This window comes from Sciurus vulgaris (genome assembly GCF_902686455.1).
Source record: "Sciurus vulgaris genome assembly, chromosome: 11".
Lineage (NCBI taxonomy): Eukaryota > Metazoa > Chordata > Mammalia > Rodentia > Sciuridae > Sciurus > Sciurus vulgaris.
This window is the reverse complement of record NC_136472.1, coordinates 71,486,236-71,510,430: the sequence shown is the minus strand read 5'-3', so window position 1 is coordinate 71,510,430 and position 24,195 is coordinate 71,486,236. Positions and strand designations below refer to the sequence as shown.

At 35.3% G+C, this 24,195-nt stretch overlaps 1 protein-coding gene across 2 annotated transcripts in view; it reads left to right on the top strand.

The window, feature by feature from the left end:
- The window catches only part of RAB6A (RAB6A, member RAS oncogene family), a 74,997-nt gene that overhangs the window by 32,857 nt on the left and 17,945 nt on the right, over nt 1-24,195 (top strand). For both annotated transcript variants that reach the window (XM_079103828.1, XM_079103827.1), the window contains exons 2-3: nt 16,561-16,619; nt 22,646-22,699. In XM_079103828.1, the coding sequence (XP_078959954.1) occupies nt 16,561-16,619; nt 22,646-22,699 (113 nt within the window). The remainder of the gene's footprint in view (nt 1-16,560; nt 16,620-22,645; nt 22,700-24,195) is intronic.

Sequence of the window (24,195 nt, the reverse complement as noted above, 5' to 3'; positions counted from 1 at the left end):
ATTAATTATAATTATAAATGAACTAGATATTGTAATGAAAAGGTATAATTGTTCAACATGTGTAAAATGCAGATGATAACTACATGCTCTATACATATGACACACTTTATTAGTACACCAGTCGGTTAAAAAAAAAAGAAGAGGAAAACATGAGAAATCTGAAGTAGAGCTATTAATATAAAATGAATTTCAAGAAAAAGTATTTTCAGACATAAAGGGGAACATTTCATAACCATAATAGGGTAACTTCTTCAAGAAAGTATAACAATCCTAAGTGTATATGTACCTATTAACAAAATTTCAAAATACATGAGGAAAATCAATAAAACTAAAAAGACAAATCGACAATCATATTTGGAGATTTTAAGCCCCCTCACTTTGCTGGAAGGAGTAATGATATAGAAGTAAATAAAAAGTGTTTTGATAAAAGCTTAAGATATCAGAATCTCTGAGATGAAATAGTACTCAAATGAACACATAATTTATAAGTATTTGTTATAACTTTTATATGTATTTATATCAGAAAGATGCTAGATAAGCAGATTATTAAAATAAGAGTAGGAGCAAAAATATGTGAAATAGAAAAGAAATAATACAGCTAAAAGTTGATAAAAATCTATATCAAGAAAAAAAAAGCTAGAAAAAGTATCACGGGAAAGGGAGCCATCAAAACAACCCTACAGTTGCTAAAAATGTATTAAGGTAATATTACAATTGTATAATTACAGTTATATAGCTTACATAACATGGTCTATTTTAGAGGATAGAAATCCCTGCTTGTTTACATGATCTATGTGGATGATTTGTTTTTTCCCATCCTTTCACCTTCAATCTGTGAATGTCTCTGCCTACGAGGTGAGTCTCTTGGAGACAGCGTATTGTCAGGTCTTGTTTTTTTTTTTTTTTTTTTTTTCCTTAATTTTTTTTCATATATATTTTTAGTTGTTGGTGAACCTTTATTTTATTTATTTATATGTGGTGCTGAGAATTGAACCCAGTGCCTCACACACTTGCTAGGCAAGTGCTTTACCATTGAACCACAACCCCAGCCCTGGGTCTTTTATTGTTGTTGTTGTTAAATGGACCTTTATTTTATTTATGTATGTATGTATGTATGTATGTATTTATATGTGGTGCTAAGAATTGAACCCAGTGCCTCATGCAAGCACTCTAGCACTGAACCATGACCCCAGCCCTTGTTTTTAACCCAGTCTTTTGATTGATGAGTTTAGGCCATTAATGTTCAAGGTTAGGTTATTATTGAAATATGCTTTGTGTTCCCAGTTATTCTGGTTTATTTCTAGGTCTTAATTTGCCAGGAATTGGCTTGCTCAATTGCCAGCTCGCGCCTCACACCCGTCTGCCACCTGGAGAGATGGCAGCTTCTTTCCCCACACTCCTGTATTGTGTAGGGAGACCTTCGAACCTAAACAAGCCTCAGGCCTCCCAAAAATGCGAGTTCCTTTAATTCCCTTAACCCTCCACTATGTTCACAGAGGAACCGCTCTGGCTGGAGCGTCTAGTGGTGTGACTGTACCACTGGGAAATTTTTCCTTATTTTATTATATCCAACCTCCTGTGTCGTGGATCTGCTTTGATTGTTCAATTTTAGATTCCAGTAAAGTACTCCACCCTTTATTTTTTGTTCACCCACCTTATGGAGAAGCTGCCTGTTTTCTTTCTTGGTTTCAGGCCAGGGAGCAGCCAGGAATGTGATCTCCTGTGTTCCGCCATCTTGAATCTCTCTCTCTCTTCATACTTTTAAAACACAAAGTGTTAAACATCATCTATGCTCTCCCTGTTTATCCCTACCTCCAACCCCTGGTAAGCTAATATTTTTACTACCTCCTTAGGTTTGCCTTTCCCAGAATGTCATATAGTAATTGGAATCATACAGTCATTTTAGATTGGCCTCTTACATTTATAGTGTACATTTAAAGTTCCTACACGTTTTTTATGGTTTTATACTTTATTCCCTTTTAGTACTGAATAAATTCCATTGACTGGGTATACCACAGTTTGTTTATCCACTTACCTACTGAAGGACATTTTAATTGCTTGTAAGTTTTGGTAGTTATGACTAAAGCAGTAACATTTTTGTGCTAGTCTTTTTGTTTGTTTTGTTTTCTGTGGTGTTGGGCATTGGAACCCAAAGTGTTCTTTACCTCTGAGCTACACCCCCAGTCCCCCATATGCATGTTTTTTGTGTAGACATGTTTTTAGCTCTTTGGATATTACCACTTTTATCATCCCGGAAACTCATACTGTAGATCTAATTAAATATTGTGAAGAAACAAAAGAGGTGAAGACCTCTACAATGAAAACTACAGAACCCTAAAGAAAGAAATTAAAAAAACCTTAGAGGATGGAAAGATCTCCCATGTTCTAGGATAGGCAGAATTAATATTGTCACAATGGCTATACTACCAAAACATATATGTTATACAACATATAATGCAATTCCAATTAAAATCCCAATGATGTTCCTTATAGAGAAAACAATCATGAAATTCATTTGGAAAAAGAAGAGACCCAGAATAGCCAAAGCAATCCTTTAGCAGGAAGATTGAAGCAGGAAGCATCACAATACTAGATCTTTTACTATACTACAGAGCGATAGTAACAAAAATGGCATGGTATTGGCACCAAAATAGACAGGTAGACCAATGGTACAGAATAGAAGACACAGAGACAAATCCACATAAATATAGTTATCTCATATTAGAAAAAGGTGCCAAAAACATACAATGGAGAAAAGATAGCGCTTTCAACAAAAGGTGCTGGGAAAACTGGAAATCCTTTTGCAGTAATATGAAATTAAACCCCTATCTCTCACCCTGCACAAAATTCAACTCAAAGTGGATCAAGGACCTAGGAATTAGAACAGACACCCTGTACCAGATTGAAGAAAAAGTAGGCCCAAATCTTATCATGTTGGCTTAGGACCAGACTTCCTTAACAAGACTTGCAAAGCACAAGAAATAAAATGAAGAATTAATAAATGGGATGTATTCAAACTAAAAAGCTTTTTCACTGCATAGGAAACAATCACTTGAAGAGAGAGCCTACAGAGTGGGAGAAAATCTTTACTACATGCACTTCAGATAGAGCACTAATCTCCAGAATTTATAAAGAACTCAAAAAACTTAACACGAAAAATACAAATAACCCATTCAATAAATGGGCAAAGGAACTGAACAGGCATTTCACCAAAGAAGAAATACAAATTGTCAAAAAATACATGAAAAAATGTTCAACATCTCTAGCAATTAAAGAAATGCAAATTAAAACCACAGTGAGATTCCATCTCACTCCAGTCAGAATGGCAGTTATCAAGAATACAAGTAACAAGTGTTGGAGAGGATGTGGGGAAAAAGGTACACTCATACATTGATGGTGGGACTGCAGATTGGCCCAACCACTATGGAAAACTGGAGATTTCCTTAGAAATTGTGATGGAACCACCATTTGACCCAGCTATCCCACTCCTTGGCCTATATCCAAAGGACTTAAAATAGGCATATTACAGTGACACAGCCACATCAGCGTTCATAGCAGCTCAATTCACAATAGCTAAATTGTGAAACCAACCTAGATGCCCTTCAATAGATGAATGGATAAATAAACCATGGTATATATACACAATGGCATATTACTCAGACATAAAGAAGAATAAAATTATGGCATTTGCATATAAATAGATGGAGTTGGAGAATATTATGCTAAGCGAGACAAACATTCCCACAAAACCAAAGGCCAAATGTTTTCTCTGATAAGTAGATGCTGATACACAATGGGGTGGGTGGTGCAAGGGAAGAATGAAGGAACTTTGGATTGTGCAGAGGGGAGGGGGCAGGAGGTGAGAAAGATGGTGGAATGAGACATTTTCCTATATACATGTACAGTTGCACAAATGGTATGACTGTGCAGAAATGAAAAATTGTACTCCATTTGTGTACAAATCAAAGTACATTCTACTGTCATATATAACTAAATAGAACAAATTTTAAAATGCAAAAAAAAAAAGAACACCTTTATTAAAAACAACTTTAGAGTCATAGATGAAAGCACCCAGAAACCACTCTGGATGTGGGAACTCAAACAAGAGATTTTATTAAGCGTCTGCCCACCGGGTGAGAGAGAGAGTGAGTGAAAGCAAGGAGGAGAGAGAGAGAAAATGGGGGAGCTAGTCTTAAGTAGTGGAATTTCATGAGCTAATAACAACAGACCAATGGCTGGCGAGCAGGTTCGCGGGCTAAAAATCTGGGTTGTAAAGTGGTGTCGGGGAGGGAGAATAATGATGGCAGCAAAGTAGCAGATCTGATGCCAATAATAGATATGATGTTACTTAATTCAACAAGTATGTATAACCAAACTGTCTTCATTTATATATGTATATATGTGTGTAAGTGTGGTTTTTGTTTCATAATTTTAGAAACAAAATATTTAAGTCCAGAAAAAGACTGTTATGTTACTAAACTTCAGTGTTATAGACTGGATTAGCAAAATTAAAGTATTCTAGATTGGTTTAATTGATTTTCTGTTTTGCTATAGAATTGCATTACCTGGGGGGGCATCCTTGGATATGCTAGTGCAGTGAAGTTGTTTCTACTGTGATCCCCAGGTACTTTTCTCAGCTGTCTTTGTTATCATAATGGAACAGTGACTACAAATACTGTTTTTTGCTCAGCTCTGTTCTTAGAATCATAGCATATGATTTAAGCTGTGATTATGATAGTACATTAATATTTCCTAGTGGCTTCCATGATTTTTTTTAAAAAGGTAGAAAATTATAAATATCTTATTGGTCAGATTCAGTATTATTTGGCCAATGTAATTGACCAAGATTTGTGAAGCAGATCATACTTTGTTATATAAGAGTTGCAGAATAATTGAGGCTTCTCCATTTGTGCAAACAACAGTCTTACCTTCTTTGAATCCCAGGTATTCTTTAAAAATCCCCTGTAGTTTTTGTTTTTGTTTTTTAATTTTTATTTTTTGCTGTTAAGAGGGTTTTTTTAAAAATTGTGGTAAAAGGCAGGCATGGTTGTGCATGCCTGTAATCCCAGCTCCTAAGGAGACTGATGTATGAGGATCACAAGTTTGAGACCAACCTGAGCCCTGTCTCAAAATAAGATAAAAAAAGGGTAGGGACTTGGGTCATTGGTAGAGCACTTGCCTAGCATGCTTGAGAACCTGGGTTTGATCCCCAGCTCTGCATAAAAGAAAAGAAAAAAATTTTGCTACATAACTTATAGCAAGAAGTGTCATTTTAGGTTATAGATCAGTGGTATTAAGTACATTCACAGCCAGACGTGATGGTGCACACCTGTAATCCCAGCTGCTCAGGAGATTGAGACGGGAGGATCACAGATTCAAAGCCATCCTTAGCAATTTAATGAGACTGTAAGCAACCTAGTTGAGATCTTGTCTCAAAAAAATTAAAAAGGACTAGGAATGTGGCTCAGTGGTTAAGTGCCCTTGGATTCAATCCTTGGTACCAAAAAAAAAAGTACATTACTTAGACAACTGTCACCACTGGTCATCTTCCATATAAATTGTGTGTGTGTGTGTGTGTGTGTGTTTGTTTTCATTTTTTGGGCAATACTGGTAACCCAGGGCCTTGTGCATTCTGAGATACATCCCCAGCCCTTTTCTTTTAAATTTTGAGACTAGGTTGTCCAGACTGGCTTCTAACTTGCAGTTTCCCTGCCTCAGCCTCCATAGTAGCTGGAATTACAGGTGTGCACCACCACACCTGATCCCCATAAGTCTTCCCCCACCCCTCTCTTTTTTGGTACCAGGGATTGAACCCAGGGGCACTTAACCACTTAGCCATATCCCCAGCCATTTTTATTTTGAGACTGGGCCTCACTAAGTTGCTGAGGTTGGCTTTGCACTTGGAAATCTCCTACTTGCGTCTCCTGAGTTGCTGGGATTATAGGTGTAAGCACCATGCCCAGCTTCCACAAATTCTTTATAATAGCTTTATTGAGATACATTTATATAATTCAACCACTGAAAGTATACTGTTAAATGGTGTATAGTATAATACTATATATGTGCTACATACTATATCTGTTATTATATGTTATAGTATGTAGTATGTTCACAAAGTTGTGCAGCCTCAAAAAGAATCCCTGAAACCTTTAGCTGTCACTCATAATTTCCCTCCATCCCCCAGTCATAAGCAGCCTCTGATCTACTTTTTCTTTCTATATTTGCCTTTTTTTGACATGTAATAAGTGGAATTATATATAATCTTTTGTGACTTGCCTTTTAGTGTAGTGTTTTCAAAGTACCTTCTTTTTGTAGTGGATTTCAGTACCTCATTCCTTTTTAGGGCTGAGTAATATTCCATTGTATGAATAATCACTTTTTGTTTATTCCATTCATCAGTTGATGGACATTTGGCTTGTTTCTACTTTTTAGCTATTATGAATAGTGCATATGCTATATTACAATTTCATTATGCAGTTCACATTATTTTTAAACTTCTGTGACTTTGTGAATCCAGGGGGTTACAAGTAACATAGGATACAGTGCCAGAGTGCACTTGCTTAACATGCATGAAGTTCTGGGTTCCATTCTTAGCATCACCAAAAAAAAGGAAAGGAATGAAATAGCTGGCATAATGTATGAATTTCATTATTTTGTTTAATGTATCAATAAAAAAAGTTTTTTTAAAGGAAAATAATAGATTAAACTGTTTAAGTTACATACCTAGTAAAAGTTGATGGTTAGAAGAATAGACAAATCCATAGAGATGGGAAGTGGATTAGTAGTTACCAGGGTCTGGGGGAATGGGAGAAATGGGAAATGAAATGTTTGTAGATTTTTTTTTTTTTTTAAGAGCCATGAAAATGTTCTAGACTTGTTATTAATAGTGGTTGCACAACTGTCTGAATATACTAAAAATGACTGCATTTTTTGCCTTAAAAGGGAATGGTATGGGAATTATATATCAGTTTTTTTAAAAGGCAGGACTGGAATTCCAACCCAGAAACTGTCTCCTCAAATATTGCCTGTTTACTCAGTAAGAGGTCGAGATAGGTTCAATAGTTGAAGTGAAAAACTGGCAAAAGAATCCTAAAGTATCTTAAAGTTATATTCTGCATATGGTTTGTTACAAATTTGCTTTTTTGACTTGTATTTGAAGAATTCCATTAATCTCATGTAGGTACAATTACATACTTGGGTTCATAAACATAAAACTCCAAAAATAGCCTTCTAATACAGGATAACCCATGGAGTTTGTTAATTTTTTCAACTAATCTCTCCTTCAGATCTCTGTAAAGTCATTATTCTCTGATAAGTTTTTCTTTACCTTCCAGTCTCGTCATAAGAATCTGTCCCCTTCCCATGGCATAACTTCTGTACTTTTTTATAACACTACAATATTTCTGTTTCCTTCAATTAATCTTTACAGGAACTAAGTTCTGATTGCTTTTCTATTCATTCAGTCCCTGGCTTTTAGTATGTGCTTGTTCAAATGAAGAAATAATGGGTACTGGAGTTGTGGCTCAGTGGTACAGCACTTGCCTGGCATGTGTGAGGCCCTGGGTTCGATACTTAGCACCACATGTAAATTAAGAACAACAAAAGATCCATTGACAACTAAAAATATTTTTAAAAATTAAAAAAAGAAGTATGTGAGTAGGCTCATTTTTTTCATTATATTTGCCGCGGACTACAAATGTTTCAAAGATACAGCACTGTTTCACCCTTAAATTGTTTTCTAGAGGTTATTAGTATACTAAAATTAAATAGGAATCCTGTTGAGATCATTGGCATGCAGGGTCTTATGCAGAAGTGCATGAGGGTATAATTAGCATGTTAAAAACATAGTTCAGTTTCAGAAACAGTATTACAAATGTTGAAATTAGGCTAGAATGTCTGTTTTGTTTCTGGAGGTACCATTAAAGAGGCATTGTGAATATTATCGTAATATTTTATAGATTATTTACAAAAAAGTCATCTCTTGATATCTCTTGATTGGTTCCAGGACCTGTTGGATAACAATGCATGGGTACTTAAAATGGCTTAATAAAACCTTTGTGTGTCCTCCTTTGTGTATACTTTTTTTCTTGCCGTGTACTTTGTCATTTTTTTATGTATTACTTAGGATTACTGTACTATTTATATTGCCTAATATAATGTAAATGCTATATAAATAGTTATACAGTATTTTTGAGGGGGGTAAGGTGACCCCCCCAAAAAAGTCTGTACATGTTTAGTATAGACATGATTTTTTTGGGGGGGGGGTACCAGGGATTGAACCCAGGGGTGCTTAACCACTGAACCACATCCCCAGTCCTTCTTATTTATTTATTTATTTATTTATTTTAATTTGAGACAGGGTCTTGCTCAGTTGCATAGGGCCTCAATAAGTTGCCGAGGTAGGCTTTGAACTCACCATTCTCCTGCCTCAGCCTCCCCAGTCACATGGATTATAGGCATATGCCACTTGCCCAGCCAGACATGAATTTTTTTTAAAGAATATTATCAATCGTCTGCATAAAATAAAAGTTCCTTGTGTGGAAAAAAAAAAAAAAAAAGAATATTATCAGTCCACAGTTGGTTGAAGGCTCAAATATAGGGCAAACAGTATATGCTTTAGAATGGCATATTTGAACATTGTATTGCACTCTTCTAAGCCAAAATAGACCATTTAGTCGTCTTTTGGGTGAGAGTATAGCTTTTTGTATATGGAACTACTGCTCTTTATGAAGGACTTAATTAGACAGACATTGGTATTAGTAATGATTGATCAACTAAGACTAATGTAATGGTGTAATGATGACAAATGATACATATTTTAAACTTATTTATTTTGTTGTGCTGGGATTGAACCCATTATGTGCTAAGTATATGCTTTGCCACTGAGCACATGCTAAGTATATGCTTTGCCACTGAGCTTTAGCCCCAAACCTGAATTTGAACTTCTTATTTTAGTTAAAACATAAATTAGTATACATTTGGTAATTGATGTAGGAACAGTTTTTCCCTCTTCATGGGTCAGTGATTTCTTTTCAGTTTCTTCATTGCATGAATCTTAACAGTTATAGTAGATTTTTTTTTTTTTTTTTTTGACCCTGTGTAATTCAACCCAGGGCTTCATGCATGCTAGGCAAGTGCTCTGCACTCTGAGCTACATCCCCAGTCCCCTCTTGTCTCATTTAAATGACAAAAAGTAATTTATATGATCCAGTGATGTACAGTATCATTTATAATTCAAGGTTTTTGCTACTATTATAGTCAGATTTCCTTCCTTCATTAATTCTCTTGTGTTCCTTTATAGCAGAATAATGCTTTTTATTTTTTGTAAGGTACAATTTTTATTTAAATTAAGTATCAACAAAGCTCCTGCATCAGCTAAGAATAACAAGTTCAGGAATCTTAAAGATTAATTGACTGTGTATAGCTTTAAAATGAAATAATTCTACTGCTCCTTTTTTAATTTTTTTTTTTTTTAATTTTTTAGTTGTTGATGGGCCTTTATTTTATTCATTTTATGTGTAAGTGGTGCTGAGACTTGAACCCAGTGCCTCACACATGCTGGGCAAGCGCTCCACCACTAAACCACAATCCCATCCCAAACACTGCTCTTTTGATATGACCTTCTGTGTATTCAAAATTTCCTCTTATAAAAGCACTACATTGAATTAAGACCCACTCTAATCCAGCATGACCTTATTTTAACTTGATTACAGTGTAAATTTAACAGGAAAGAATTTATATCCAAGCAAGGTCTGGGTGAATGTGAATTTGGGGGGTATGATATTCAACCCAGTTCAGTGGCACGTAGGGGGGAGGCCAAAGTTGGGATATTTATGTGTTTTGGTGACCTGATTTAAGGTGGCTCTTTTAATATGGAAATTGGAGCCTGGCACTATGGTGCATGACTAATCCCAGTGGCTCAGAAGGCTGAGACAGGAGGTTCCCAAGTTCAGGACCAGTTTTAGGAACTGGGTGAGACCCTGACTCAAAATAAATAATAAAAACGGCTGAGGATATAGCTCATTTAGCTCAGTGGTAAATTGCCCCTAGGTTAAATCCCTAGTACACTTCCAACCACAGAAAAAAAAGAAAAGAAAAAGAAAGAAACTGGGTCAGGATTGGGTAAAGGTTTGTTATAATAGCTAGACTTGTGAGTATAATAATAAACCTAGGGTTTTGAAGCAGGGTTGAATGAATCTTGGAGAGTAAAAATAATAGTTTGTTCTTTCCCTCCCCTCTCCTCCTTTCTCTTTCTCTCCCTTTCAAATCAAAGTTCCCCAGACTGACCTTGAACTTGGCCTCAGTCTTGGAAGCAGGTGTGCACCACCAGCCCCGGCTGGACAAGTCTTAAATATATGGCTTTTTGGAAATTTAACATATTTATATACCCTCAACTACCACTCAAATAAAAATATAGATTATTTCCAGCATTCAGAAGATTCCCTGACCTGATTTCACTGTTAGAAACCCCTTCCTATTCTTACTCAATTTTGCCACTTTTGAATTTGTTATTTTTCTCTATGTATGTCTGAAATTTATCTTTGTAGGTTTTTTAAAAAATATTTTTTAAAGTATCAATGGGCCTTTTATCTATCTATCTATCTATCTATCTATCTATTTATATGTGGTGCTAAGGATTGAACCCAGGGCCTAACACATGCCAGGCAAGCACTCTACCACTTATCCACATCTCCAGCCCCTCTATGTAGTTAGTAGGATATGACTTTTACTGTGTCAATTTTATGGTGATGCCACAATTTGTCCATTTTGTTATTGGTAGGTATTTGGATTGCTTCTGGCTGTTTGCCATCAAGAGTAAATCTGTTATAAAGTCTTTATGGTTTTGGGTTCAGATACCATAAACTGTCTCTTTTCTTACTGAACTTTAGATTTTTTTTAATAAATATTTTGTTATTAACTGTTATGCTAGGATTCAGAGACATTAAATGTTTAATTTGTTATAATATCAGTAATTTTTTACCAGTTTCATTGGGGAGAATGTATTTGTAGCACCTTACATTGTCAGGCTGAAACTATATCCTTTGTCAGATATTTCCCTTTTGGGGCTTGCCTTTTCAGTTTGTTTGTTTGTTTTTGTCTCTTTTGATGAACAGAAGTTCATAATTTTGATGTTTAATTAAAGATTTTCTTTTGTGAATACTGCTTTTTTCCTCGTTAAGAAATCTGTGCCTACTTTTCTTTTAAAGCTTTAGAGTTTAATCTTTACAGTTTGAGCTGTGATCCATCTTGAGTTAATTTTTTTATGTGAGGTGTACAGGTCAAGGGTCTTTTTTTTTCCTATTCAGATATCCTTTTTTTTTTTTTTGGCAGTGCTGGGAATTGAACCCAGGGTCTTGTGCTCGCAAGGCAAGCACAATCCCAACTGAGCTCTATCCCCAGCCCCAGTGGTTCTTTTTCCTCCCCACTGAATTCCAGTGGTACCTTGGTCATAAATCAAGTGGCTATTCTTGTTTGATTCTGTTTCTGGATTCTAGTTTATTCTGTTGTCCTGTTTGTCTATGTGTACAATATTACATTGTCTTATTTACTGTAGGTTTATGATAAATCTTAAAATTTAATAGTATAGTTGCTCAATTTTTTTGCTGGGGAACCTGGGATTGAACTCAGGGGCACTCAACCACTGAGCCACATCCCCAGCCCTATTTTGTATTTTATTTAGAGACAGGGTCTCACTGAGTTGCTTATTAGTGCCTCACTTTTGCTAAGGCTGGCTTTGAACTCAAGATCCTCCTGCCTTAGTCTGCCAAGCCACTGGAATTACTGGCATGTGCCACCTGCACCCAGCAAAGTTGCTCAATTTTGTTCTGTAAGTTTGCCTTGACTCTTCTAATTTACTTCTTTGCCTCTCCTGGTAATTTTTTTTTTTTTTTTTTAGGGGGAGTGTGGGGTACTGGGGATGGAACCCAGGAATGCTTTACTACTGAGTCATATCCCTAGCTCTTTATATTTTATTTTAAGATAGGGTCTTGTTACGCAGCTGAGGCTGGCTTTGAACTTGTTATACTCCTGCCTCAACCTCTTGAGCCACTAGGATTACAAGCTTGCTCCTCCATGCCTGACTTTCCAAGTAATTTTTTAATCATTTTGTCAGTTTACACCAAACAAAACTCTGCTTTGTTTTGATTGAGATCATTTTGAATCTGTAGATTACTTGAGAGAGAATTGACAAAAAAATTGAATCTTCTAGTTCTTGAATGTGGTGTATCTCTTTAATTTATTTAGATCTTTAATTTCCCTCAGTAGTGTTTTGCAATTTTCAGGGTAGAGTTCTTAGATAATTTTTGTTAGATATTTATTTAAGTATTTTGTTTCTGATTATGCCATAAGTTAAAGTTTGTAAAATTTGTTTCTAATTGTTAGCAGAAATATAGCTGATTTTTTTTGTATATTGACCTGGTATCCAGCGGCCATGCTAAATTTACTTGTTCATTTAAAAATCTGTAGATTCTTTTGTATCTTAGGTCATGAGAGATATTAGCCTATAATTTTTTCCTTTTTTATTTTACAATGTCAGTTTTTAAAAATCAAGGTTTTACAAGCAAGATTTAATATTTGAAAGCCAAGCATTGTAATTCATTGCATTAACGAAATAAATGAAAAAAGTCAATCTGGGCAAGGCATTTCACAAAATTAAAAACCTACTTGTGATGTAAGCCTCTAATAGAAGCCAAACTTTGTAAATCTGATAAAGGATATTTACCAACTTACCCCCTCCAAAAAAAAAAGCTGCAAGTTGTATCAGGCTTAATGATGACATAATGGCCTGTTTTCTCAAGTTTAAGAAACAGACTTTGAATTCCATAGGTTTGTTTTAAAGCTATACCCAGAAATAATATTCTGTCAGTAAATATTTCAGCACTTGGCTTGTACAACAGTGAAAAATACCCAAATGCATTGTTCATAGTAAGTTTCAGTTACATAATTGTATTTTGGTTGGGAACTTAAAATGTATTTCTCATTGTGAGTTTATGGTCAGAAAATTGAGGAAAGCACTGTACTGAAGGTTGAGTCTTGAACCTTCATTTTAGAGAAACCTATATTACCTCTTTTTTTTTTTTTTTTTTTTATTTTGAGGCAGGGTTTCCCTGATTTGCTAAGGGCCTTGCTAAATATATGAAGGTGGCATTAAACTTGAGAACCTCCTGCTTTAACCTCCCAGATCGCTGGAATTACCATGCCCATGCCTATCTTGTTATCTATCTTATTGAGGCTCCTTTTTGATAGAATATTTTTCTTACCAGTTTTCTGGAAGAATAATGTACATGTAACACACTACATCTATTTTAGGTGTACAACTCAGAGAGTTTATCACCATAAAATATCATTTCCATCATTTCTAAAAAAATTACTCCCTTTTCTTTTAGTTCCAGAAACCACCAGTCTACTTTTTATTCATTTATTTTTATATGGTGCTGAGGATCGAACCCAGTGCCTTACATATGCTAGGCATGTGCTCTCCCATTGAGCCACAGCCACAGCCTACCAGTCTACTTTTTAAGACTTTATTTTGCTTAAACTTTATTTTTTTAGAATAGTTTTTACATTTACAGAAAAACTGAAATTGTACAGTTTCCATACCTGTACCTATGCCTAATTGCATTTTAAGAAAACGGTTTAGCTATAAATTTTTAAAATTTATTTTCTTGTAATATTCTTGAGATACTAATGTAGAAGAAAAGATGAGAATTGTCTTTTCTCTGGCCCTTTTAGAAGGTATCAGAAACAGTTTTGTTCTCAGAAGTATAGAAATGTTTATTCAACTGCCTAGAGATTTTTTGTCTGTTTCTTCCATTGATCTTTTTCTTTTGTTAGGCCAAAACCACAGTCTGAATTTCTGTAGTTTCATGGTCAGTTTTGAGGTTGGATGGTTTTTAAAACTTGTCAAGAATGTTTTTTCTTACCTTTATTTTTCCATATAAGCTTGAGAATCAGTTTGTCAATTTATTTTTAAAATGCTATTGTAATTGTAACTGGATTTATATTAAACGTGTAATTTGGGGAAGATAAACATCTTAACATTCTTTTTTTTTTTTTTTTTGGTACCTGGGTAACCATTGAACCACATCCCCAGCCTAAGTGGTGAGATCAGATTCTGAGATAAGTTGTAAAATAGCTTCTTGTCACTTCTTACTCACTTTTTTTTTTTTTTTTTTTGTAGCTGGGGATCGAACCCAGGACCTTGTGCTTACAAGGCAAGCACTCTACCGACTGAGCTATCTCCCCAGCCCCTCTTACTCACTTTAAAAAAAAAAAATTTTTTTTTAGTTGTTGATGGACCTTTTTATTCATTAATTAATGTGTGGTGTTGAGAATCAAACCCAGTGCCACACACATGCGAGGCAAGTGCTATACCACTGAGCCACAACCCCAGCCCTTTCTTACCCACTTTGTTAAACAGTTTAGTTCTTACAGCTCTCATACCCTCTTAGGACTTTGTGTCTATTGTCTGTTTCTAGGGATTGTACTTAGATTTACTAGATCAAGTGAACCTGAGCATCCAGGAGTCTTTTTCTTAGGGCCCCATGTAAATATCTCCTTGGCATTTTGTGAATTAGGGTTGTCGATATAGTTGAGTGTTTTCCTCTATTTTGTTTTTTCATTTTCCACACCTCTTTACTAAACACTCTTTCCTTTGTTCTTTGTTGTCATTGTTGTTATACTGGGAATTGAACCCAGGACCTCTCATATGCTGAACAAGCACTGAGTTACATGCTCAGCCTTTTTCATTTATTTATTTATTTTGAGACAGTGTCTCAGTAAAGTGTCCGGGCTGACCTCAAATTTGTGATCCTCCTGTCTCTGAGTAGCTGGAATTATAGGAGGATACTACCAGTACATGTGGTTTTTTTGTTTGTTTGTTTGTTTGTTTGTTTGTTTTTTAAATTCTTTTTAGTTGTACATAACAGTAGAATGAATTTGGCATATTATACATACTTGGAAAACTTATTCTAATTAGAATCCTATTATTGTGGTTGTATATGATGTGGAGTCACCCTGGTCATGCATTCAAATAAAAGACTAGGAAAGTTAATGTTCCATTAATTCTACTGTCCTTCCTATTATCCTCCCATTCCCTTTCCTTCATTTCCCTTTGTCTAATCCAATGGACTTCTGTTCCCCTCTCTACCCTCCCTCAACATATCAGCGAGACTATTCAGCCTTTGTTTTTTTTCAGATTGGCTTATTTCACTTAGCATGATATTCCCCAGTTCCATCCATTTACCCATAATTGTCTAAATTTCATTCTTCTTTATTACTGAGTAATATTTCATTGTGTGTATATATCACATTTTCTGTATTCATTTATCCATTGAAGGACACCTAGGTTGGTTCCATAACTTGGCAATTGTGAATTGAACTGCTATAAAGATTGATGTGACTGTGTCACTATAGTATACTGTCCTTGAGGTATAGACTGAGGAGTGGGATAACTGGGTCAGATGGTGGTTCCATTCCAAGTTTTTAAGGAATCTCCGTACAGTTTTCCATAGTGGTTTGCACCAATTTGCAGTCCCACCAGCAATGTATGAGGATACCTTTTCCCCCAGATCCTCACCAACACTTATTGTTACTTGTATTCTTGATGATTGCCATTCTGATTGGAGTGAGATGGAATCTCAGTATGGTTTTAATTTGTATTTCTCTAATTGCTAGAAATGATGAACATTTTTTCATATTTTTTTGACAATTTGTATTTCTACTTCGGTGAAATACCTGTTCAGCTCTTTTGCTCATTTATTGATTGGGTTATTCCTTTTCTTAGGTGTTAAGTTTTTTTGAATTCTCTGTATAACCTGGAAATTAATGCTCTGAGGCGCAAGTGGTAAAGATTTTCTCCCATTCTGTAGGTGCTCTGTTCACATTGTTGATTGTTTCCTTTGAAGTGAAGAAGCTTTTTAGTTTGATACCATCCCATTTATTGATTTTTTTTTTTTTTTTTTTTTTTTTTGCGGTGCTGGGGATCAAACTCAGGGCCTTGTGCTTATGAGGCGAGCACTCTACCTACTGAGCTATCTCCCCAGCCCATTTATTGATTCTTGATTATACTTCTTGTGCCATAGGGTCTTGTTGAGGATGTTGGTTCCCAATCTGATATAATATAGGGTTGGGCCTACTTTTTATTCTAGTAAGTGTAAGTTCTCTGGTCTAATGCCTAGGTCCTTGATCTACGTTGAGTTGATTTTTGTGAAAGGGGAGAGATGAGGGTTCAATTTCATTCTACTACATATGGATTTCTAGTTTCCCCAGCACGATTTGTTAAAGAGGCTGTTTTCTCCAATATATGTTTATGGTGCCTTTGTCTACTATGGGGTAACTATGTGGGTGTGTCTCTGTGTCTTCTATTCTGTTTCATTGGTCTTAATTTGAAGAGATTGTTGTCATTAGACAAAATCTTATTTGCATACTTGGGGATATTTGGTTTTTAATTATGGTTAGTAGAACCATCGCAGATATTCTCCATAGAATTTAATTGAAGTTCTTCATAGAATTGCCTGAGAACACAATGTGTTTACTAAGCAAATGTGTTTTTCTTTTCAGTTGGAAAAACATCCTTGATCACCAGATTCATGTATGACAGTTTTGACAACACCTATCAGGTATTTTGTTTTTGTCAACTTATTATAGTTGTCTATTCTGTGTTAGAAGTAACATTCAAGGTATTTTAAAATTTTCACTTGTAATATTTACATGCACTTATGGATGTAAAAGCACTTTCTGTAATCTGTAAAATGCTATATATATATATATATATATATATATATATATATATATATATTTTCCCACAGTTGTCACCCTTATTCAATTTGTCTCTTCTCCTAAAGTCCTAAAGAAGATCATCTCTAGTACCATCAGGGAGGGAATGAGAAGTGATAGTAGATGTTTGTTTGTTTTTTTACAGAGAATTAATCCAAGTCTAGGAATTCTGTAGCATTTCAATCTATACTTGAAATCAAGAATAAATGAGTTAATGAAATTAAAAATCATTAACATAAGGAAATTTGAGAAATTCACATAGGGGAATTAAACAATATACTCCTAAATAATAAATGTCAAAGATGAAATCATAAGGGAAATTAGAAAATACTTTGAGATAAATACAAAAAGAAAACACAATATACCAAAACTTTTGGGAGATAGCTTAAAGCAGTGCTGTACAGAAAAGGGTAAACTAATAACCTGATCTTCCACCTCAAGAAGCTAGAGAAAGAAAAGTAAAAGCAAGCTGAAGGAAGAAGTTATTTTAAAATTTAGGTTTTATTATTCAAGTATGGTCAAACCTAGTAACTAGATCAGGAAATGATTGACAGGAGGCAGGGCTAACCTTTTTTTGCAGGGGCTGGGGACTAGGGATTCAACTCAGGGCACTTGACCGCTGAGCCACATCCTGAGCCCTATTTTGTATTTTATTTAGAGACAGGGTCTCACTGAGTTGCTTAGTACCTCCATTTTGCTCAGTCTGGCTTTGTACTCACAATCCTCCTGCTTCAGCCTCCTGAGCCACTGGGATTATAGGTGTGCTCCACTGTGCCTGGCAAGACTAACCTTCTTAAATGGAAAGTTAGGTTTTGCTTTTTGTTTTGGTGTTTTCCTTTTCTTCAGTACTGATGATTTAACCCCCACACTTTGTCAAATTTAGGCCAAGTGCTCTGCCACTGAGATATATCTCCAGCTGGTAAGGTTAAGTTATTATTTTAAAGTCTAATATTTCACCACAGAGAAAGGATTAATGGTTGAGGAGATGAATAAGCTGTTTATCCTGCTATCATAATTATACAATGTAAACGTATCTGAACATCATTTTGTACCCCATAAACTTGTATAATTTTTATTACTTTAAAAAATACATACACAGGCTGGGGTTGTGACTTAGTGGTAGAGTGCTTGCCTGGCACTTATGAGGCCGTGGATTCGATCCTCAGCACCGCAAATAAATAAATAGATAGAATAAAGGTCCATTGACAACTAAAAAAAAAATATCAAAAAATATACACACTCAACAAACTAGGAATAGATGGAAACTTTCTCACAATGGTAAACAGTCTATGAAAATGTCACAGCTAATATTGTATTTAATGACTGAATGCTTTCTCCTTTTTTTGGTACCAGGGATTGAATCCATCGGCTTATAACCACCAAGCTATATCAGTATCCCTTTCTATTTTTTATTTTGGAACAGGGTCTTGCCAAGTTTCTAGGGGGTCTCACTAAATTGCTTAGATTTGGCCTCAGAGTTGCAAAGTCCCTGAGGGTTATAGGTTTGTGCCACTGTACCCAACTAAAAAGCTTTATTCTTTTGTGATTGTTATCGTTTACCATTTAGAAAAAAATATTGCTTACCTTTATTTCTTTGAAGACTTTAACTGTTGTTTCAGAGTTTTCCTCTCCATTCTAATTCATCACCATTTAGGGCAACAGTAATTGTTCACACAGCAATCTATTAACCTCTTATATTTTCATTTTTATTTTTATTTTTGTATTTTCATTTCCATGATCAACTTCTCTAAAAATCATTGGTTAATATATTCTCTTCTTAGACCATCAACTTCTATCCTTCTCTAAGGTTTTTGTTGTTCAAGTAAAATTCCTGCCTGCATTTCACATCAAAACCTCAGGTCCACTAATTCTTTCATGTTGTTTGTAAACATCAAGTCCTCTTGTCTTCTACCTTACTCTTCTGGCTGAAATTCCATTGGAAATATCTTTGAATTTCTAGGCTTCTTTTGGCTCAGTTACGTCTGCCAGGCAAAATCCATATTGTAGTTGAATTTAGTCATTTCTTTTCTCTTTTTGAATATGTTACTGTTGCTAGTGTCAGCTGGGTTATAAATTCTACCAAGCACTCTTTTAGTAACTATTTCATACTTGTTTTGTACTACTCAAACCTGATCTTTATCACTCTAATCACTCTTCTCTGACCCTTATTTGAAGACCATGTTGTGGCTCGGTGAGTAAATCTCTGGTACCAAAAAACAGAAACAAAAGCCAGACCCACAGGTTAAATCTCATCTTTTCTGGCATTTATCATTCCCAACTCATTTCCTGGAGTTTTTGTTTTATGCTAGGCACTGTTTTATATCCTAGATATATAGCCCTGAACAAATAGACCAACCCTTGCTTTTAGGGAACTTCTAGTGGGGGGAAAAATTATACAAGTTTACAGTCAAATCATTCATCTAGTTAAAAGTGCTATGAAACAAGTGCCTTAAAGGGCTGGGGTTGTGGCTCAATGGTAGAGCACTTGCCTTGCACATATGAGGCACTGGGTTCAATCCTCAGCACCACATAAAAATAAATAAAATAAAGGTAATGTATATATCTACAACTTAAAAAAATAAAAGAACTGCCTTAAAGGAAAAAATGATTGCAGCATAACTTTGATCTATAAAATATCCAGCCCCAATTTGCTATTTTTAGAGGAGGAAGAGAGTACCCTTGTTTTGTTGTTGTTATTGTTTTTGGGGGTTTTTTTGTTTCAATTTTTATTTATTTTTATGTGGTGCTGAGGATTGAACCCAGTGCCTCACACATGCTAGGCAAGTGCTTTGCCACTGAGCCACAGCCCTGAGGGTACCCTTCTTGATAGTTACATATTATAAAAGTTGTTTTTAGTCAGCTTTAAACTGTTGCCTGTTAGACATAAGTGAGTATACCTTTTTCTTTTTTTTCTTTTTTTGTCCAGTGAGATTGATTGGTTAAACTCTCCAGTATGATGTTAATTAGAAGCGGCAGAAGACATACTTGTCTTGTTTCTATGCAATGCTTGTATTATTTCTCAGCAGAGGGCCCACAACTGGCACTCTCAGGGACTAAAAAAGTATTGAGGTTATTGAGCCAGATAGGGAGAATGAATCTTTGAGAGTAGAACAGAAGATCACAGCATAAAAAATTTGAAATAGGGATCTAAGGCTTAGGAATTATGAGCTAAAGACTTTATAGAGTTTTCTGGATATTTTAAAAGTACTTTAATTATACCCAAGTTCTCTGAGAAAATAAGAAGACTTTTTAAGCATACCAAAAGTGCCATTGATGGGGTGACGTTGTGTAGAATTTGATAGATAAGAAAGATTTTGATTCTTTGAGTTAAAGTTGCTAAGGAGTCAGGCGCAGTGGCACACACCTGTAATCCCAGTGGCTCTGGTAGACTGATGCAGGAGGATTGCAAGTTAAAAGCCAGCCTCTGCAAAGCACTAAGCAACTCAGTGAGACCCTGTCTCTAAAGTTGCTAAGGAAGCCAGAATATCATTGTACTTTGGCACTAAGAGGAGAGGCTAATTTATGATGTTAGATAAGATTTTTTGTAAGTACAGTACTAGATCCAAAAATATAAATCTATCAAGAAAATTTGTATGGCATGTAGCACTTCACATCCTTACTGAGGAAACTTGTCTTTAAATTATATTGAATATTTTCTGTGTGTGTGTGTGTGTTACACTAGGTACTGAACCCAGGAATGCTCTACCACTGAACTACATCCCTGGCCCTTTTTCTTTTTTATTTTGATTCAGGGCCTCAATAAGTTAGGTGCCCAAGTTGGCCTTGTACTTGTGATCCTACTGCCTTGGCCTCCTGAGTAGTTGAGATTACAGGTATACATCACGCCACCCAGTTCAAGTATTCTTTGAATACAAACAATTGACTATATGTATCTGGAAGTGATTCTTTTAAATTGCTGTTGTTTTTTCACAGTTCTTTTTCTTTTTCCAATTGTAAAACCACAGACTTATCTAACAGTTTCAAGTTCACTTTGAACCATATTATTACCATTTGTATAATTTAAAATTAATAAAACATTGGCAATTGTATATGGTTCGACAGTATAAGCTCAAGAAAATTTTCCACAGTTGGAGTAAATTCTTTCTTTGACTTGAGGAAGATAATGTTGCTCAGAATAACTTTTTTTTTTTTTTTTGTATTTTTAGTTGTCGATGGACCTTTATTTTTATGTATTTATTTATATGCGGTGCTGAGAATCAAACCCAGTTCCTCACATATGCTAGGCGAGTGCTGTACCACTGAACTACAACTCCAGCCACAGCTCAGATTAACTTTTGAAATTACTTTGGGATTTAGAAGATTTATTTTTATTCCAACAGATATTATAGATCACCAATAAACATAAGGACAAGATGGCATAGATAAAACAGCAGGTTTTAGGCATGTGATATTTTCAGAAAGATGGTGGTAATTTAACCCTTTAAAGTTAAAGCTCTACGCTGGGCACAGTGGCACATGCCTGTAATCCTAGTAGCTCAGGAGTCTGAGGCAAGCAGATCACAAGTTCAGAGCCATCTTCAGCAATTTAACGAGGCACTAAGCAACTCAGTGAGACCCTGTCTCTAAATAAAATACAAAAAAGGACTGGGGATGTGGCTCAGTGGCTAAGTGCCCCCAAGTTCAATACCCAGTACCCCCGCCACCTGCAAAAAAAATAAAACTAAAGCAGTAGATTGTTCTACCCAAAATTTTAGTGTCCTTCCAACAGAAATAAAATCCCAACTGGTTAAACCACTTTTCTTCCTTTTCTATAATCAAACCCAGGGCCTTGTGTATACTAGGTAGTCGCTCTACCACTGAGCTATACCTGTGACCCATGAACCACTTTTCTGATTGAGTGTTTGATTTCTTGTTTTTAAATATGCTTTAATTTATCATAACTCATTTAGAAAATCCACAGCCTGCCTCGTTTCTATTCTGTAAAATACAGCACAAAGATATTTAGGGGGAAAGTAGATAAGACATACTCACACACACATAAATAAACACATAAGCACATTTACTAATGGGATGATTAGTAGAATTTGCACCAGTAGCCTCTTTCTGGGGCCCTTTGCCTTTTTTTTTTTTTTTTTTTTCCACCCCCCAAATTTAATTTTGGATTCTTCTTTAACTTATCTACATTTTTCCTTCATTATTCTAATCTTTGCCTTTTTCCAGCTCTTTTAAAAGCTATTTCTCCTTTTTTATATATTTTTTTTCCTTGATGGTAGGCAAAGTAGCAGCCAGGCAACAGAATTTTTCATATATTTGAACCTTAGAAAGAAGCTGTTTATCATTGTGGTATGTGGAAAAACTTTTCCTTTACTAATTTTCTTTTATATTGGAAAAACCATATCCCTTTTAGAAAATCACATTTCTGGGTCTCTGGAAATGTGGCATCAGGCCAGTTGACAAGCCATTATGTAGGAAATTTAGGCAGAACAGCAACTCACACCAGCAATATTTTATAAAATTACTAGTGGAGCAAATAGCACCATTCTGCCTGGGAAGTATTCAGAATAATATTCAAACTAGGGTTTAAATACAGATACTTGAATGTTCAAATATAAATGTGCAAACTAAAATTCTTTGGTCTTGTTATCTGTGAGAGAGACAAGAATGGTAGACCTTGCAGGAATGTGTGATAATTAGAAATGATCACATAAAGGGCCTAAAGTGATTCCCTAATAAGAGCAAGTGCTTTAATATGTGGAAGCCATTATCACTGAAAACGTTATTCCTTCTTACTTAGCTATTGTAAATCTATTCATTATTTCTTCCACAATCATAAATCCCACTTGCATCTAATTGCTGGCCACCATCAGACTACCATTATTTGTTAACTCTGTTTTGTTTTGTTTTACAGGCAACAATTGGCATTGACTTTTTATCAAAAACCATGTACTTGGAGGATCGAACAGTGAGTAATGCTTTCAGTGTGCAGTTTTTCCAACACCCCAGGTTAGAAAACTAAGATCAAAATGGTAATCAGTGATTGTCATCATTAGAAGTACTTAGCAGTTACAAAGTTGGTGTATAGACCTTGAGAAAAACTATTACCACATGAGTCTTCACATTCTGATTTCTTATACCCAATTGAAATCCAAAGAAGAAGAGAATTTCAAGTGTTATATAAAACCCTCATGTCCCTAGGCCTGTTAAATACAATTTATTGTCTTGATTTGGAAAAATGACAACAGATAACTTTAAGAGAGAATTAAAAGAACTTTCACAAAGAAATTGAAGAGTTGCTGAAGACCTTCTGAATGTCACATGAGACATTCAGAAAGCTATTATTTAAATATTATGCTTTTGTAAACTTCAAGATTTTCTTTGTCATAATAGAATATGTACCAAAGTGACTAAATAAGAAATAATTGTATATTTGCACTTGGATATTTATCTTTCATGCCTTTTTAAAGAGTTTTCCTTTTTTTACGATGTAAATTCTTTATTGTAGCCTGCTCTTCCTTGAGTGATTACCGTGACCTAAATAGTGAATGGCTTAGATGCAATATTGCAAGATCTGCACCCCAAAAACACTATTGTATCTCCAATGTTATTTCTTGTGTGAGTTTTTTTTTTTGGGATATTTTCTTTTGTCTTCATATAAAACTTTCCATTTCTTAAACCTGAAAGCTGGGAAACTTCTTTATACTGGTAAGAAAACTTGATGCTTTTTTTCAGACTTTTTATCCTATAATGTAGTGTGAGAAAGTAAAGAATTTTTATGTAGGTTTGCATAAAGACATTTCTTCTTTTTGTTGCATTTTCTATAATGTTCTGGAGAGAGATAAGCACAGCAGTCAAAGACCCATTTTCAGAGCTGGAGATGTGGCTCAGTTGTAGAGTGCTCACCTAACATGCAGAAGGCCCTGGGTTCAGTCTCCACACTGCAAAATAAAAAAGCAAAGCTAAACAAAAAGCCATGCCTGTAATCCCAGCTATATTCCCTCTAATCACAGTTACTCTGAAGGCTGAGGCAGGAAGAGCACAAGTTCAAGGCCAGCCTGGGCAACTTAATGCCTGAACATAAAATAAAAAGGATTAGGGATGTAATGTAGCTCAGTGGTAAAGCCCTGGCTTAGCCCAGGGTTCAATCCCCAATTCTGGGAAGTAGGGGGAATAAAAAAAATCAAGTGCTGTAGACCCAGTGGAAAAGAGACATGTTTTAGCTTCAGAGGCTTTCAAAAAAGCATGAATTCCTTTACTCCTCTTAGCCTGAGCTGCTCATTGACATTTACCTTCATTTTCTCTTTTCTGTGACAGTGGCATTTTTCAGTCATGTACTTTCACAGCAAGCAAATTTTTCATATTATTCTTTTGTAAAGGGAGTTTTATGTTAATTTTCATTCTTACTTCCCTGCAATCTCTTGCATGTGTCTTCTTTCTACCTTTCATTCTCCCCTTTACAAA